A 19,304-nucleotide genomic window follows, 5' to 3' on the forward strand; every position below is an offset into this window, starting at 1 on the left:
CTACATGCTAGTGAATCTAAGAACAGGAAGATTGATCAATTTAATGTGTCACTGGTGAACTAGTTTGAGGGGGGAGCATTAGATTTTGAGGAATTGGGACTGGTTTCAGGGCAGATGGGACTCGTACTGATATTCTCATGGAAATTTGCTATTGCTATTGGGGTGAGCTGAAACAAACTTGTCAGTGATGGGAACCTGAGAGGTAACCCAAATTAGAAGGACATTGTTAAAATGAAGTCAAAATGATACTTACTGGACTAGAAAATAGGAAAAATAAAGCACTTTACATTTGCATGCAGAATTCACAAAAGGTGTACAATCTAAAGGCACAAATTCAGATAGATGGGTTTGAGCTAATTGCCATTAGAGAAACATGGCTGCATGGTGACTGGGTCAGGGAGTTGAATATTCAAGGGTGTTTGATAGCTAGGAAGGTCATACTGGAAGAAAAAGGATTTAGAGTTGTGCTGATACTAGGAATGGGATTATTAGATTTGTAGAAGACGATTTCAGATCAGAAGAACAATATGTAGAATCTCTTTGGGTGGAGTTAAGAAAAAGCAACAAGCAGACATTGGTTGGAGTTATTTACTGGTCGTCAAATAGTAGTAGAACAACAGTGGGGCATGGTATTAATTAGGTGATGAGAGAATCATATAGCATGGGCAACAGTTATCACGGGTGACTTCAATCCGCATATAGACTGGGTAAACTAATTCTGAACTAATGCAGTGGGAGGATGAGTCTGTGCAGTATTCTGGTGATTGTTTTCTAGAGCAACATGTTGAGAAGCTAACTTGAGGAACACTATTTTAGATATATAATTATGTAATCAAAGGCATAATTGATAATCTTGTTCTAAAGAAACCTTTAGAAATGAGTGATCACAATATGATTGTATTTTACATTATGCTGGAAGAGATAGTTTATTTTGAAGCAAGGGTGTTAAAATTAATAAGGGAAATTATGATGGCATGATGCACAAAATTGGCTGAGGTGGATTGAGAAAATACATTAAAAGGCTTGGATGTATGTAGACAATCGATAGCCTTCAAAGATTATCTGATGACTTTTGACAGTTGAATATACATAACCTTAATAAAATCACCAAAAAATTGGAAGTCATTTACACCAATTTAATGTGAGTTCTTTTTGTTTCAGTCTAAACTCAATGATTAGTACCATTTTCATTATTAGAGTCCTATTAAACATTAAGCACTTGATTCAGACTTGAAAGATAGATCAGTACAAAAGAAATTTCATACTGAAATAACATAGGGAACAATTTACTTTTGATTCTATTTAGAAACCTTAATGTAAACCACCAAAGCAGTGCTCAGTGTAAAATCAATGTACAACATGGTGCTCAGGAGCCCTGAGGAACACACAAACATGAAACATGAGTTGAGGAGCAAAAAGGAGTTCCTGTCCATCAGTAGTTTGGTTTTAACAATAATGCCTACCAAGCTATATTCAAGATGACAATATGGTTCCAGACCATAAAGAGAATCAATTATGATGAGTTCTTAATGAATTGCATTATGTACATCCTAATATACACATACTGGCACTGTACTATGTTACACTGTGTTCAAAATTTCATGCAACCCTGGTGTTGAGATGATCTCCATTGTGGCCTGTTTGTTTGCAACTAGTGAATTTGATTTTCTGCAGCAATAGCCGAGAACCAGTTCAAGTCCACTTGTGCAGTCTTCTCAATCTACCCCAGACAGGACAGACAGAGGAAAACAAAGCTAGCCCTGTTACAAGATAACACCAGGTAACCTCATGGTGACACAAGTTACTCACTAGAATTGTTTCCTGTTCAATTTTATTACCAGAACTATGAACATCAATACTGCAATTAACCCACAGTCATCATGAGGGGCAGTTTTTAATCCTCTGGGTTTTTCAAAAATTCCCTGAAAACAATTAACTGAAAATATCCCAACTTATTATTTGATTAATTGGCCCATGTATTTCAAATCCCTTGCATTTGAAAGAAAGTAGAGGTGATTAATTAATTTGTTTTATACCAACGTTACTATCGCCTCATTTGCTCATATTCACTACACTCAACTTACATTAACGTTTGAATTACACATTACTATGTTTTGTTTAACGTATTCAATATACATCATGAATACCAAGAGAACACAGTTAACTCAGTGTATATGCACATCTATACTCATACCCTTTTTAAGTTATTTACCCATTCGAGTGATCTTCATGTCACAACGAACAAGGATCCCTGAGGTCCAAAAGGTGCCAGGGCACTAAGAGCTGGCTGTGGAAGATTGTGCCCAGTTAAGAAGAGGATTTAGATTTTTTCTTTAAGACCAGGAGAGCCTAGCAGCTGTCTATTGTTTCAGACTTGCTCAAACATTTCTTCACATGTAAAACACCAGCCTCATTGACAATTACACTGAGCAACCTTAATGTTAATATTTTTAGCAAATTATTTACTGACATTTGAGTTGATCATTTGCATGCAAGATACTTTGTGATCTTACAAGTGAAAATGCACCACCTTAGAGTATACTTTGGGAGTACATTCACATTGTCCCAGGACCAGCCATGCCATACTTTGCTCAAATGGAGTTACCTCCATCTAGTGTAGCTACTTAATCCAAGTGTTAGAAGACAAACAAGTTGTAAGAGCTGGACCAACTGGACACAACGCACCATTCAGGAAATCTCTGCTCAAGAGCGGTCAATTCTGCCGTTTTTTGATCTTCTCCAAACAAATGATGAGAAGCTATAGCGACAACTACCATACTGTCAGATATCGGGTCAAGTGTCTGAAAAAGAACAAGTTGATGAAAAAAATCAGAGGAAGAACATCACAGATCATGAAAATTATTTTCATATTTTATTTATTAAAGTTCTATTAAGGAAAAAACATTAAGAACAAACTCATGAATAGAATCCAAAGTATTGCTGAAGAAAGACATTTTGTCAAAGCTTTTCATCTTGCACTAATCAAAGAAAAAAGATATATATTGGACTGAATTGTATTGTTTGTATTGGAAAGCTCAACAATACAAAGTCAAAGTTCCATCTTCCAAGAGATGTAGACTAAAGGGCAGCAGCTGCATAATGGTATTGCCATCGAGGAGGCAGTGTCTTCTTCCATTAGGATAGCCACAAAAAGTCTAGGATCATCAGGCCATAGTGGAGCTAGACCAGCAGCAATGGCAGGAAGTGGCTCTTTCTACAAGTCCTTTGATCAAGATACAAAGTGCCTTTGAGTGAGAGTTGCACCCAACCCAGCAACCCTCTTGTGACCCTATTCATTGGGCTCCCCATATGGTACTGTCCTACCCACCACTGAATGAATACAGCAGGAACAGGATAAGGCTCTTTACAGGGCATTAATGTTCCACTTAAAGGGCCTCAAATACTGGCAGAGCAGGCAAGAGCCTTCTGACACCAGATTTAATCAAGTGGAGTTGGCAGGGTCCTTCCGCTACCCCCCTACAACACCGACTAAATGATCCTACCATCAAACATGCCACAGGGGAGGGGACAGGATTCAACCTGAAATGTCAAATGTAGCATTGTGTGGCAGACAGAATGAGATACTGAGGGCCAAGAGAACTACAAAAACTTTTTTTAACTGAAGGGAAAAAGGAAGGAGCAAAAGTACAGACTGAGGTGCACATGCATTCACTGCTATCTCAGCTGGAAAAAAAAATCAGTTTTAGCATAATGCAGTTTCATCCATCTGAAATAATTCTGATCTCAAAATTTTTGGTCAGAGCTCATCTTCATCAGTGCATTCAGCCAAAGGGGGTGGTGTGGGGGGGGGGGGGGGTGGTGTGTGTGTGTGGGGGGGGGGGGGGGGGAGAACATGTGTGTAGTTGTTACAAATTGCATCAAGGCCTATGCTTTCTTCCCACCCCAGTTATTTCAACTCATACCGAAAGGCAAAGCATTTAGGCTGGTGGCGATGAATTGGTTTACCTGCATCTCCAGCCAAAATTGCCAAGCTGGAGCCATTAGTCCATGGGAATAGAAAACAAAGTAATCACCGTTATTATTGTACAAAGAGGTCCCAGCCCCAAAAGATGATTGGATCAGACGAGATCTTTCAAGTGGCCGAATGTAGAGGGTCATGTGACTGGGACCTACATAAATGGAAAAATATGTATAGACAGGCATAAACAAAAATTGCAAATCCATTGATACTCAGCTACAATGCATTATATTTTCAAATAAAATTACTGAAAACAAGATTCTTTTTCTAAGCAATTCCCTCCCGCTTTGCTTTTACAGAGATCTAACTGCAGAGAATGAAATGCTGGGAGCTGAAATGTCCGTGGGAGTTTAAGGGCATAAATCTTAATCTTTTACCTTCTTAAAAATCAAACTGACAGTAACAGAAGGGTAGCTTGTTTCCTTCAGACCCAAGGAAAGTTAAAACAAGCTATCCAAATGCTGTAAACAAATGGAGGCAACTAATTAAGCTGGTTAAGTAAACTGACTAAATCTGGTTCTTGAAGCAGGGTAGGCCTGGAGTGTAAAAGCAAGCCTAAAAATGCTACAAGCATGAAGTGCTCACTACAGACAGTGAAAGGCTAGGAGCTGAGGTGACAGTGTGGAAATGGAGGAGCATTGCTGCATCTTGTTTTCTTTACAACTTCCACAGGTTTAGTCATGGCAGGAGTAGAGCAAATATAGCAGTTCAGAAAGTGAGTGGGACAAACGGGAGGAACTAATCAGTGAGTAAATCCTAAATAACAAAGTGTGAAGCTGGATGAACACAGCAGGCCAAGCAGCATCTCAGGAGCACAAAAGTTGACGTTTCGGGCCCAGACCCTTCATCAGAGGGGGATGGGGAGAGGGTTCTGGAATAAATAGTGAGAGAGGGGGAGGTGGACCAAAGATGGAGAGAAAAGAAGATAGGTGGAGAGGAGAGTATAGGTGGGGAGGTAGGGAGGGGATAGGTCAGTCCAGGGAAGACAGACAGGTCAAGGAGGAAGGATGAGGTTAGTAGGTAGGAAATGTAGGAAGGGATGGGTGAGAGGAAGAACAGATTAGGGAGGCAGAGACAGGCTGGGCTGGTTTTGTGATGCAGTGGGGGGAGGGGACGAGCTGGGCTGGTTTTGGGATGCAGTGGAGCAAGGGGAAATTTTGAAGCCTGTGAAGTTCACATTGATACCATTGGGCTGCAGGGTTCCCAAGCGGAATATCAGTTGCTGTTCCTGCAACCTTCGGATGGCATCATTGTGGCACTGCAGGAGGCCCATGATGGACATGTCATCTGAGGAATGGGAGGGGGAGTTGAAATGGTTCGCGACTGGGAGGTGCAGTTGTTTATTGTGAACCGAGCGGAGGTGTTCTGCAAAGCAGTCCCCAAGCCTCCGCTTGGTTTCCCCAATGTACAGAAAGCCACACCAGGTACAGTGGATACAGTATACTACATTGGCAGATGTGCAGGTGAACATCTGCTTAATATGGAAAGTCATCTTGGAGCCTGGGATGGGGGTGAGGGAGGTGGTGTGGGGGCAAGTGTAGCACTTCCTGTGGTTGCAGGGTAAGGTGCCGGGTGTGGTGGGGTTGGAGGGGAGTGTGGAGTGGACAAGGGAGTCACGGAGAGAGTGGTCTCTCCGGAAGGCAGACAAGGGTGGGGATGGAACAATGTCTTGGGTGGTGGGGTCGGATTGTAGATGGCAGAAGTGTCGGAGGTTGGTGGGGTGGTGCGTGAGAACGTGGGGGATCCTCCTTTGGCGGTTGTGGCGGGGGCGGGGTGTGAGGGATGTGTTGCGGGAAATGCGGGAGACGCGGTCAAGGGCGTTCTCGACCACTGTGGGGGGAAAGATGCGGTCCTTGAAGAACGTGGACATCTAAGATGTGTGGGAGTGGAATGCCTCATCCTGGGAGCAGATGTGGCAGAGGTGGAGGAATTGGGAATAGCGGATGGAATTTTTGCAGGACGGTGGGTGGGAGGAGGTGCATTCTAGGTAGCTGTGGGAGTCAGTGGGCTTGAAATGGACATCTGTTTCTAGCTGGTTACCCAAGATGGAGACTGAGAGGTCCAGGAAGTGCTACATTAGGCAGATTAAGCAGATGTTCACCTGCACATCTGCCAATGTGGTATACTGCATCCACTGTACCCGATGTGGCTTCCTCTACATTGGGGAAACCAAGCAGAGGCTTGGGGACCGCTTTGCAGAACACATCCACTTGGTTTGCAATAAACAACTGCACCTCCCAGTTGCGAACCATTTCAACTCCCCCTCCCATTCCTCAGACAACATGTCCATCATGGGCCTCCTACAGTGCCACAATGATGCCATCCGAAGGTTGCAGGAACAGCAGCTCATATTCCGCTTGGGAACCCTGCAGCCCAATGGTATCAATGTGGACTTCACAAGCTTCAAAATCTCACCTTCCCCGACATCCCAAAGCCAGCCCAGTTCGTCCCCTCCCCCCACCGCATCACAAAACCAGTCCAGCCTGTCTCCGCCTCCCTAACCTGTTCTTCCTCTCACCCATCCCATCCTCCCACCTCAAGCCGCACCTCCATTTCCTACCTACTAACCTCATCCTGCCTGCTTGGCCTCTCCGTCTTCCCTGGACTGACCTATCCCCTCCCTACCTCCCCACCTATACTCTCCTCTCCATCTAACTTCTTTTCTGTCCATCTTTGGTCCGCCTCCCCCTCTCTCCCTATTTATTCCAGAACCCTCTCCCCATCCCCCTCTCTGAAGGGGGGTCTGGGCCTGAAACGTCAGCTTTTGTGCTCCTGAGATGCTGCTTGGTCTGCTGTGCTCATCCAGCTTCACACTTTGTTATCTTGGATTCTCCAGCATCTGCAGTTCCCATTATCTCAGTGAGTAAATCCTGATGGGTATTTCTAAACCATTATTTCTAAGTCTTTGATTAAGCAATGGTATGGACTTATTTGGTTCATTTATTCTTTGAAAAATTTCTCAAGTTTTTAAACTTTAAAGGGGGTTCAGTGAAAAAAAAAACACTAGTTCTTAAAAGGAGCAAGAGATGGCAGTCAGTGGAGTGGTATGCTCCTCTTTACAAACGTGGGAGATCAGGGAGCATTCTTGAATCTCTGGTGACTACATCTGCAAGAAACGTGCCCTGCTGCAAGTCCTCTCACCCTGCATAAAGACAAAAAAAAATTGTAGATGCTGGAATCCAAGGTAGACAAACAGGAGGCTGGAAGAACACAGCAAGACAGGCAGCATCTGGAGGGTAGGAGAAGTTAATGTTTCAACTATTACCTTTCTTCAGGACTGGATGTGGGGATGGGGCAGCTGCAGATAAGGACGGGTGAGGGGAAGGTGGATGATAGAATGGTAGCAATACGTGGACACTGGTAGGAGGTACTACCTGGTGAATCGATGGGAGGGATGAATCCGGTTGGTGGTTGGAAGGGATGATCAGAAGGGATGTGGGGCTGGAAAGAGAGCCAAGGGATGGGTGGGAAGGTTATTTGAAATTGGAGAACTCAACACTGAGTCCTCCGGGCTGAAGGGGCCCAGGTGGTAGATAAGGTGTTGCTCATAAAATTTTCATTGTGAGTCGCTGTGACACTGCAGGAGGCCGAGAATGAACATGTCCGGGGGATGAGAGAAGAGTTGAAATGGGTGGTGATTAGGAGGTTGGGTTGGCCATTACAGGCCAAGCAAAGATGCTCAGTGAAACAGTAGCCTCGTCTATGTTGGGTCTCACCAATATACAGAAGAACACATCAGGAGTTCTGGGTGGTGGGGTCTAATTCGAGTTGACGTAAGTGTTTGAGGTTAAAACGTTGGATGTGGAGGCTGGTGGGGTGGAAAGTGAGGACAAGGGGAACCCTATCTTTTATTATGTTTGGAGAGGGGAGGGTGGGTAACAGTTGTGGAGCAAGGAATGGAGGAGATGCGGTGAAGGGCTATTTGGAAGACAGAGCAGGGGGAGAACACCTTTGTTTGACAAAGATGGACATCTAGGATTCTTGGGAGTGGAACGTCTCATCGGAGCAGATGCAACTGAGATGGAGGAATTGGGAAAACTGGATGAGTTTTTGCAGGATATTGGGTGGGGGTTGGTGTAGTCTAGGTAGCTATATGAATCTGTGGGTTTATTGTAAATGTTGGTCCATAAACTGTCACCGCAAATGGAAACAGAGAGGTTAAGCAAGGGGAGGGGGATGTCTGAGACAGACCAAGTGAATTTGAGGGCATGGTGGAAGTTGATTGCGAAGTCCATGAACTGCTCTGGTTCAGCTCGGGTACAGGATGCAGCACCAATGCAGTCATTGATGTAACAGTGGGAGAGTTGGGGAACTGTACCAGAGTACTGTTTGACGTAACTAACAAACAGGCAGGTGGAGCTGAGGTTCATGTAAGTACCCACAACAACCCCTTGGATTTGGAGGAAGTGGGAACAATTGAAGAAAAAGTTATTGAGGGTGAGGACTCATTTGGCAAGGTGGAGGAGAATATTGGTTGCTGGGAGAGGGAAAAACTGAGGCCCTGTATGCTGGGCTTGTGGGGTACAAACATATACAGGGATTGCACATCCACAGTAAAGATGAAGCACTAGGGGCCAGGGAACTGCAAGTTTCCAAAGAGGTGGAGGGTGTGATTTGTGTCCCAGATATAGGTGGGGAGTGCCTAGACCAAGCTGGAGAGAATGGAGTCGAGGTAGGAAGTGATGAGTTTGGTGGGGCAGGAGCATATTGGGACAATAGGTCAGCCACGGTAGTTGGGCTTGTGGATCTTGCGGAGAAGGTAGAACTGGGCAGTGCGGGGCTGGGGACTATAAGACTGGAGGCGGTGGAGGGCAAGTCACCGGAAGCGATGAAATCATGGAGAGTGTGGGAGATGGTGACTTGACGGGCCATGGTGGGGTCATGGTCAAGGAGCAGGTAGGAAGTGATGTTGGAGAGTTGGTGTTTGGCCTCTGCAACAGAGGACCATCCTCCAGACTACCACCGCCCCACCTTTGTTAGCAGGTTTGATAGTGAAGCAGGGATTGGTGCAGAGAGAGTGGAGTGCTGCACATTCAGAGGGGGAGAGGTTGGAGTGGGTGAGGGGCGTGGAGAAATTGAGGCATTGGTGTCACATTGACAGTTAGCAACGAAGAGGTCCAGGTTGCACAGACTGGTTGGAGCATTAGTTGGACATACTGAGGAGCACATAGGAGGCAGACAGTGTGATAGATAATAGCTTCAGGGAGGTGGTCACATTGGCAGATTCAGTTAGGCAGAGGAGTGATTGCCAGGGGAGGTAGGCAGGTAGTGCAAGAGTCTCCCATGGCAGGGAAGAACACAGCAAGGAGCAAAGGAAGACTGATGAATTAAAGTGCATTTAGTTCAACGCAACAGGTTTGACAGGTAAAGCAGGTGAACTCAGGGCATGGATATGTACATGGGACTAGAGTATCATAGCTATTACAGAAACATGGCTGAGGGAGGGGTAGGGCTGGCAGCTCAATGTTTTGGGGTACAGATGCTAAGGGATGGATAGAAGTAAGAGTAGCACTTTTGATTAGGGGAAGCTTCACAGCAGTATTTAGACAAGATAATCCTTCGGGATTGTCCAGTGAGGCTATTTCGGTGGAACTGAAAAATTAGAGGATGATTACTTTGATGGCCAGTGGTAAGCAGGAAATTGAGGAGCAACAATGTAGGGAAAAATGCAGATAGCTGTAAAGAACCATTATGCTGTAATGGTAGGGGATTTTAACTTTCCATTAATAGATTGGGACTGTTATCGCGTTAACAGCTTGGTTGGGGAGTAACTTGTGTGTTCAGGAAAATTTTCTCCATCAATATGTAGATGCCCTTTTGAAGGGCCAAAATTAGGCCTTCTCTTGGGAAATAAGGCAGGGTGACAGACTGAGGAGTTAGTGGAGGAATGCTTTGGGACCAGCGACCATAAAGTAGTTATGGAAAAGGATAGATCTATCTAGAAGCTCTAAATTAGGGCAAGGCTAGTTTTGATGATATTAGACAGGAATTCCTCAAAAGTTGATTGAGGGAGACTAGTTGCAGGTAAAAGGGACTTCTGGCAAGTGAGAGGCTTTCAAGAGCAAGCTAAGAGTTCAGGGCCAGCATGTTCCTTTTAGTGTGAAGGACAAGGCTGGCACAAATAGGGAACACTAGATGAATACAGATATTGAGGCTCAAGGGAAAGGTGGCAGCTAGGGATTTGCTTCAGGAGTTTAGGGAGTGTGGGAGTACACTTAAGAGGGAAAACAGGAGGACAAAAAGGAGACATTGAAAAAGCTTCAGGAGAGAAGGTGAAGGAGAAACCAAAGAGATTCTGCAAGTATATTATGGGCAAGAGTGTAACTATGGAGAGAATCCAAACCAATACTTCTTGTCCTTTGGAGAAAGTCATGGAAGCTAGAGAACTCAGAAGGAAATAGTGATATCTTGAAAACAGTCCACGTTACAGAACAGGAAGTATTAGAGGTCTTAAAACACAAAAGGTAGATAAATCCATGGTCCTTCAAGTGTATCCTAGGACATTACGGTTGGCTAGGGAAGAAATAGCAGGGCCCACAGCAGAGATATTTGCATCAAGGAGTAAAGTGCTAGAAGACTGGAGGGTGGCTAATGTTGTGCATTATTTAAGAAAGGCTGCAAGGAGATGCCAGGGAACTACAGAGTAGTAAACCTAACATCAATGGTGGGCAAGTTGTTAAAGGGGCTTCTGAGAGACAGGATCTACATGCATTTGGAATGTCAAGGACTGATTAGGGACAGTCAGCATGGCTTTGTGCATGGGAAATAGTATCCTTCAAATTTGATTGAGATTTTGAAGAGGTGACCAAGAAGAGAGAACAAGGCAGAGTGGTACACCTGAACTCTAGGAAGGCCTTCGACAAGGTGCTACATGGCAGACCAGTTAGCACAGTTAGATCACTTGGGATCCAGACAGAGCTAGCTCACTGGATACAAAATTGGCTTGACAGTATGAGACAAAGTGGTGGTGGAGGGTTGATTCTCAGACTGGAGGCCTGTGACCAGCAGTGTGCCACAAGCATCAGTAATGAGTCTGTGGCTGTTGGTCACATATATAAACAATTTGGATGAAAATATGGAAGCACAGTTAGTCTTTGCAGATGACACCATAATTGGTGGTATACTGAACAGCAAAGTACGTTGTCTAAAAGTGTGCAACTGGATCTTGGTGAACCGTGCCTGTGCGCCAAGGAGTGGTATATGGAGTTTAATTTTGATAAATGCATGGTGTTGCATTTTTGGTAAGACAAACCAGGGCAGGACTTACACAGTTAACTGTAGGATCTCGGGAAGTATTGTTAAACACCTACCCCAAAGGGTGCAGGTATACATCTGCATAAAATGAGATGGAAAAAAAAAATTTAAAAAGGTCCTAAGGGGCAACATTTTCACATCAAGGATGGTGTGTACATGGAACAAGCTGCCAGAGGAAGTGTAGAGATGGGTACAATTATAACACTTAAAAGAAATTTGGACAGGTACATGGATAGGAAAGGTTTAGAGGACAAGCCAAACAGAGACATGCACGAGAATTCCTAGAAGCATGACATTCCAACTGAAACTCCATCAACAAACACATTGATTTGGAGCCAATTTACCATCCCCTGAGAAAAGGAACAGGAAATGACATCACCAACCCAAGGAAACCTAACCAGATAAATAGAAAGCAGGACATAACACCAGCGCTTCGTCGGAGGCTCACTGATGATATTACCTAGAATGGTGACAAAACGTCTGAAAACTAACCTTCCAGCTCAGCGAGCAAACTCACATCCAGAAGGTTTAGAGGGATATGGGCCAAATGCAGGCAAGTGGGACTAGTTGTTTCAGAAGCCTGACTGGCATAAATGAGTTGGGCTGAAGGGCCTATTTCTGTGCTGTATACCTCCATGACTCTATGATACAAGCCAAGAAAAGCAATGTTTAACATCTTAATTTTTAACAGGAATTACTCAAGGCAACATCCGAAGTGCACTCTGGGTGTTCAAACAAATACTTCCTGCATACAACTGAATCCTATTCATAACAAAAGCCCATGAGAAAGAGAGAGCAGAAGTAGGTCTTTCAGCACATCAATTTTGCTCTGCCACTCAATGAGATCATGGCTGATCTGACAATCCTCAACTCTAACTTCCTGCCATTTCCTTATAACCCAATTTCACGAACATAAATTTGACTATTTCAGCCATAAATATCCTTAACAATCCAGCCTTAAAAGGCCTCTGTAGCAAAGAATTCCACAGATTCACACTCTGAGAAAAAAATTCCGCATTTCCATCCTTACTCAGTGACACCTTACTCTGAATTATGCCCTCTGGTCCTAGATTCTCCCACAAGAGACAGCAACCTCTCCACACCTACCTGTCAAGTTCCCTAAGAATCATGCATGTTTCAATAAGTTCACCTCTCATTCTTCCAAACTCCAATGAGTACAGGCCCAATTTATTTTATCTCTCCTCGGATGACAGCTCCTCTATACCTGGATCAAACTTGTGACCCTTCTCTGGACTGTCCCCAATACCTTACCATATCACAGAGCCAACAAAGCCAATGTGGCAGTAGTAATAACAGTGTGGAGCTGGAAGAACACAGCAAGCCAGGCAGCATCAGAGGAGCAGGAAAGCTGACGTTTCAAGTCAGGCCCTTGTCAACCTAGTGAAACCTTGTCTGGACTGCCTCCAATGTCAGTACATCTTAGATAAGGAGGCAAGGAGGGACGAAGTCCTTGTCCCGGCCCGAAATGTCAGCTTTCCTGCTCCTCTGATGCTGCCTGGCCTGCTGTGTTCATCCAGCTCCACAACGTGTAATCTCAGACTCCAGCATTGGCAGTTTTTAATATCCCTACTGCAATAGTAAAATGTCTATTACTTGTTCTAACAGTTTTCTTCAGCAAAATACAGAGGATGAACTTTTTTTTAAACATTAAGACAGCTAAAGTTGCATACAACAACTAGCTCACAGCTCTATAAACACACAAACAATTCATATTTTTAAGGCAGAGGAAGATAGTCTTGATTACCAAGGGCATGAAAGATTATCAAGGTTATGCAGGACTATAGAGTTAACATTAAAATCCGACCAGCCATGATCTTACTGAATGGCAGAGCAGGCTCAAAGGGCCAAGTGGCCTATTGTTTCTTGATCATAGGTACAGTAATGTGTATAATGAGATGTGAAGTTAAAGGAAGTGGTGTGGAATTGGCGATGCCAAGCCTTGAGTTTAATTGAAAGTAAAAAAAATGCAGATGCTGGAAATCTGAAATAAATCAGAAAATATTGTCACAGCATCTTTGAACACAAAAACTCAGTTAATGCTTCAAGTCGATAACCTTGCATATTTCTTCAATTTTAAATCCTTGTTCCTTTCTTTGCGTAGACTTTTCATTAAATGCAGAACTTGTAGCAACACTAATGATCTGTCATAAGGAACAACTTATTAAGAATATCAGATTGTACTTGATGCAGAAGCTAACATTCAGTGGTTTTTATACCTGTCACCTCAAAGTTCAATTTTGTAGACCCTGAAGGCATCTTGTACTTGGAAATCAGTTTGAAATCAACAGGTGTCTTGGGTGAAATTTCTGCAGCAGGCAAGTACCAGTTTTTCCTGGACAACAGTAAGATACAAATGAATAAAAATGTTACACTTAGTACAACAGTATTTTTACATGACATGCAAATTTATACCATGACGTCTATATTTGATCCCAACGTGAGACAACGAGAGAGGAATCCTCACCTGATAAAGTTGTGGACAGGTAAAAACCAAGGAAAACCACAAAAAGGGGCATTCTCGCATGAACTTCTTATTGTATTGTTTATTTCAGGTATATGTGGAGTAACATGGGACATAAGAGTATAATCAAATCCATTAATCCATATCCCTGAATCTCTCTTGCTTATTTCTCCATTAAGATCATGGAACTTCCTTGTTGTATGCTGAAGTGGAAGAGTAAGAGAAATTAACATTTTGCTAAGTGCAAGAAAACAGGAGTTCTTCCAAAATTTAGCTTCATAGCAAATTGCATACAAGAATTAATTAAAGTGAAAGTACACTTTACCTAATTTCCCTTCCCCGTTCTCCAAACATAAAGCTGGCTGTCTCTTGTTGGTAAAATTAGTGTTTGTCAACAATGCAGAGTCATAGATGTCAGCAACAAGTTCATGGGACTAGGAATATGGCATGAGTTGTGAATCACCAAGATTCGCTGTGGAGTAGTACAAATTAAACAGTACCTCACTGAGTCACTCATCATTTTTGAGTATTGGAATTGCACATTAATTGTCCACTAAACTCAGACAGCATTTTTGTGGCTCAGTGGTATTGTCCCTACCAGTGGACCAGGAGGCTCATGCTCAAGTTCAACCTGCTCCAAGGCTATGTAATTCACACTTCTGAAAAGGTTGATTAGTAAAATAGGTAAAGTTACTCAAGAGCACAAACTCTACTGATGTGATGTGATGTGATGTTTGTTAGTACAATGTCAATTAATTTACAGCAGCATGGTGGCTCAGTGGTTAGCACTGCTGCCGCACAGTACCAGGGATCCGGGTTCAATTCCAGCCTCAGACTATCTGTGTAGAGTTTGTATATCTTCCCCGTGTCTGTGCAGGTTTCCACTGGATGCTCCAGTTTCCTCCTATAGTCCAAAGATGTGCAGGTTACAAGGACTGGCTATGTAAATTGCCCATAGTGTCCAGGGTGGGAAATTCTGGGAAAGGGGTGGGTCTGGGTGGGATGTCCTTTGGAAGAGTGGTATGGACTCAATGGGCTGAATGGCCTGCTTCTCAACTGAAATGATTCTATGATTAGTTTCACTAGGGAAAAAAAGAAACATTGTTGAAACTTTTCCTGATGCACTCAACAGAACAATTTGCACAAATACCAATTCAAGAAAACCAACACGATATATCACATGGGAAGACAGTACAGATTGGCTCCAAATGGACCTTATATCCTGTTAATACATGTCAAGTCACAACAGTTTTACCAGACCACAGGGCTGTTCTCCCCTTACATAGACGACAGACTGTGATTTAAGCAGAGGACCACCACACCTCAGCTGAGAGGAGTGGTTGAGAAGGAGAGTCCTTCAAGGTAATCTCATTTGTTGTGGAACTTAGCCCCATGCTGTCAGCATCATACTGTTTTGCAAACCAACCAATTGAGCTAAACCAATCCCAATTAAATTTTGTAGTTTCCAGTACAAACAAGTGTGCCATACTGCAAGGCCAACTGACAATTCTAAATTCGTTGCCAGTATAATTCCTCAAAAAGCAGTACTAACGGAATAATCCTCAAATTCAGGATTATCCAGCAAATGTTGTCCAATTATAGATTCACATTTAACGTTAGACACTTCGGTGTTTCTGTTGTGCTGACTGGGTACAGTCAATAGTTAACTTGTTGTGAATAGTTGGGGGGATGTGTTGTTTGACTGCTCACAAGAAATACACTGATAGGTGAAATCCTGTTAGTTACACTGTTTGTCAAGATCCCAGATACTTGATTTCCTTCACTGTTTTATGAGTACTCACCTCCAACATTTTACAGAACAAAAAAATTAGCTGAATGTTTCAAGAAAAAGTCCAACTAAATGGACATACTCCAGCAAATTCAAGCCCCAATGCAACAGAAGTGTAAAACATATTGTAGCAATAAAAATGAAATAAAGAACTGAGAATGCTGGAAATCTGAGACAAAAAACAGAAATTACCGGAGAAACTCAGGTCTAGAGCATCTATGGAGAGAAAAGTGTTAACATTGAAGAAGGATCATTGGACACGAAACATTAACTTCTGTTTTCTCTCTACTGTTGCTGACGGACCTGCTGAGTTTCTCCAACAATTTGTTTTTGTTTCATATAATAGCATAAATTTAATGAAGGAAGAGTGGCAAAGTGTTCTTATTAAACTAATGGTACAGGTCCCAGATGTAAAGATAAGTTGTAGTCCATAATATCAAGCAAACATACCAAATGAGCATCTATACTTATTAGTTCTCCGTTAATCACACAGGTGAATCATCCAAAAGATAGCATTCATACCATTTGCACCTAGTTTCTAACATTATCCAAAAAATTGTTCATTTTGCCATCTGGCTAAAATTTTGTGGGGTGTCATCCACTTGTTGCAGTTTTTCATTTCATGATGGGCAGATGGGAAATCTGCTCTGCCAGTGTGACAGCCAAAGAGCGAAGGTCAAAGTTAACCCTATAAAGTGCAGTCTTGTGGAAATTATCAGGGACAGTTCAAGACAGGTTTCATATTAAACTGTCAAGTCATCCATGGCATAGAGTGGCTAGTCATATTTTTTTCACGCAGCATCAGTTTTTGTTAACATAATGCTACATGGTCAACATAGAGTGCACTCTGTGTCTATTTTAAATCCTATTGAACTGTAACAACTTAAAATGTGGTATGTTTTTGAATATCAGCTCTGCAGACAAGGTATCATGTGTGGTCATGTTCAACTGAACCATCCGGAAAGCCTTTTCCAAAATGTTCATTTGCAGAATGTGGCTAGCATTTCTTGCCCAAATCAAACAGCCCAGAAGGCAATCATGAATCAACCTCCTTGCTTTGGGAGTGGAGTCACACATAGGCCAGATCAGGTAGGGACAGCAGTTTCCTTCCTTATAAGGACATTAATGAATCAAATGGGTCTTTCTGACAATCAACAATGCTTTCAAATGATTGCTACCATTGTTATTATTCTAAGGTACTCTCACCAAGTGGGAAAGGATGTCCATGCAAAGCGTATGACAGAAGGCAGGCTTAGTGCTCACAAACAGAATGGGTTTATTACATAGTACTTAATAGCTAGTTAGATTACAATGCAGCTCTGTGCTTACCCTCTGTAAGGCCTCAGACTAGAATTTAAGAGCAAATATACATTACTGTTAGCTGCAGACTAAATACTGAACCTAACACTAATTGGCTCCTCCTTTTATCCTGATAAGCAGAAATTCTCTTTTGATGTTAACCCTTTCATGTACAATCTGCCTTATTCATTTCCCCTTCCTTCTCAATAGCCAACTAGCCAAGTACACTTTACATGCCAATACAACTGATGATTGTTATTCCCAGTTATAACTCTATTGTTTATCTCTGTAAGTGTTCAACTAACATCTCCTTTCCCCTTACATTATCATTCTTTTAACAACTCCCCTGCTTTCCCACATAACCACTCTCCATTTTGTTCTTGCCCTTCCGCCTTCTTACATTTCTAACTTTAACGTGTTCTGACGTAGGTCAGCAAAGTTAATTATTTCTTTCTCTACATACGCTGTCAGACCTGTTGCATGTTTCCACAATGTTCAGTTTTGTTTTTAAATTTCAATTATGGCACACTTACCTTGAGAACTAGAAGGCTTCAATTCCAACACTGACCACCACAATCTAGACTACAAGTCCAGCACAGCCAGTGGGAATGTTACAATTTCAGAAGTGCTACATTTGGGATGAGACACTGAGACTTCATCTGCCTTAACAAATGATGTGAAAAGTCAGAGGTGTGAGAGTAGGGACTAATTGAGTGCTGTCGCCCAAGTGTCCTGGCTAATATTCGTTCTTAATCAAAATTTATTAGAAGCAGATTACCGGCTCATCATCAGATTACTGTTTGTGGGACCTGGCTGCACGCAAAGTAACTATCACATTTTCTACAGTACAAGTAGATCTACTCTTCAAACTACCTCATTGGCTCTGCAGTGCCTCAGGATGTTGTGAAGTGATGAAGGAAAATAAATGTGAGGCTTTTCTTCCTTTCCTTGACCTACAGCTGTAACATGGTAACCTCAAAACATCTCTTACCTGAAGAAAGATTCTCTTAGGGTGTGGCCCAGCAGGGTCAGAAGTATATGGAAAAAATGCTCCACTACACACCAGAGTGGCTGAGGCCAAAAATGCAATTCCTAAACCCAAAAGAGTCCATTTTGTACTTCTGTACAGATAAACCAGGCTCACCTAGAAACAAGAACACATTTAGTGAGTAGCCAAGCCAGAAACTCAAATCATGACAATAACTTGGTCAAAAACGTAAAATTTCAATTTTAACTTAAAGCACCCCAGGCAGAGAAAGGATGCAGGGATTGATAATCTGTTTTCACAAAACATATATTGTTTGTCCTCATAAATGATTGGAATCTCTGTTTTTGTGACAAGTTATTGCTTAATTGAACAGAAAGGGGATTTAAGACAAAGAGTTGGGGGCAGGAGGTGGAGAAAAATGAAGTATCCAAAAAAAAACAAGTTTATTTAAAAGGATATCACAAAATTTCTCCAATGAATCACAGTGGTACTTAAAAGAAAAACAGGAAGAAAAAAAGGTATGCTACTAAGGTAAGATGAACAAGATGGTAGGCAACTCATGTCGTGCATAAAAACCATCAAGATCTGATGGGTGGAATGGGTGGCTTCTGCATGGTAAAGCCCAATGCAAATATCCACTTTATTTCTTAAATTCATGGTTCATGGTCAGTAGTGAAGCAGAAAAACTTGTTTACACATGGAATTTTAATTTTAATGAAAATGTTTCTTAGGAAGTGTTGTTTATTACTTTCAGCTCAGTTTATCACCACACAAGATTTTCCCCCCCTTTGAGTTCAAAAGAGTGTTGAAAAGATTCAAGGGGGCAATGAAACGTGACTTACGAAGTAGGTAGTTAGAATAATAGTGAAGGTTCCAATTATAGAAGCCAGTGCAACATCAGGAGGTATTTCAGTACCACTTCTTCCCAGGATGGGGGTGAACATTTCAAATGCACCCCAAAACAGGTACATGGTCAGTAGGTGAGGAATAAATAGACCCAGAAAATAAATTGCTGTCAGTTTCACTGTAGCACCTAGGTCAAAACAGAAAAAGACAAAACCATATCAAAAAAAAGCACTGATGACTTGTGATTATACTTTTTTTAAAAAATGTACAAGTATTTCTTCCACCCCACAGATTTATCCAGCCATCAAAGACTTTCCCACCAGACTACTTATTTCACTGTTTCAGAATCTATGAGAATTTGTATCCCACAAGAAAAGTCAGAAAATAAAGGAAACCCACAACTGGAAGGAAAGATGCACAAAAAGTACACATAAATATTATCAAGACAGAAATACAACACACATCTGCAAACATTTAAGATACAACATAATTCATCTTGAACAAAAGGTTCCTCTTCGGCTCCGAAAAAACCAACATCAGTTTTCCCGTGTTTCTGAGGAAAAGACAATATTACACAGAAAACCACGAGTGGTCAATAAAAACGATTTAATCCTGTTACACAATAATTAAAGCCTGTGCATAAGTGTATTGCTTCATGTAGTTCCAG

The 19,304-nt window shown here is 42.3% G+C and overlaps 1 protein-coding gene across 3 annotated transcripts in view; it reads right to left on the reverse strand.

Moving 5' to 3' along the window:
• Positions 1-1,121: 1,121 nt before the first annotated feature.
• The window catches only part of LOC125450711 (endoplasmic reticulum metallopeptidase 1), a 47,853-nt gene continuing 29,670 nt past the window's right edge, over positions 1,122-19,304 (reverse strand). The window contains exons 10-15 of one of the 3 annotated variants that reach the window (XM_059644527.1): positions 18,634-18,824; positions 17,795-17,947; positions 13,719-13,918; positions 13,471-13,586; positions 3,967-4,130; positions 1,122-2,801 (exon numbers count right to left, since the gene is read on the reverse strand). In XM_059644527.1, the coding sequence (XP_059500510.1) occupies positions 2,637-2,801; positions 3,967-4,130; positions 13,471-13,586; positions 13,719-13,918; positions 17,795-17,947; positions 18,634-18,824 (989 nt within the window). In that variant the 3' untranslated portion in view covers positions 1,122-2,636. The remainder of the gene's footprint in view (positions 2,802-3,966; positions 4,131-13,470; positions 13,587-13,718; positions 13,919-17,794; positions 17,948-18,633; positions 18,825-19,304) is intronic. The other 2 variants (XM_059644528.1, XM_059644529.1) reach the window with 2 other exon arrangements.

Source organism: Stegostoma tigrinum, chromosome 3 (assembly GCF_030684315.1).
Source record: "Stegostoma tigrinum isolate sSteTig4 chromosome 3, sSteTig4.hap1, whole genome shotgun sequence".
NCBI lineage: Eukaryota > Metazoa > Chordata > Chondrichthyes > Orectolobiformes > Stegostomatidae > Stegostoma > Stegostoma tigrinum.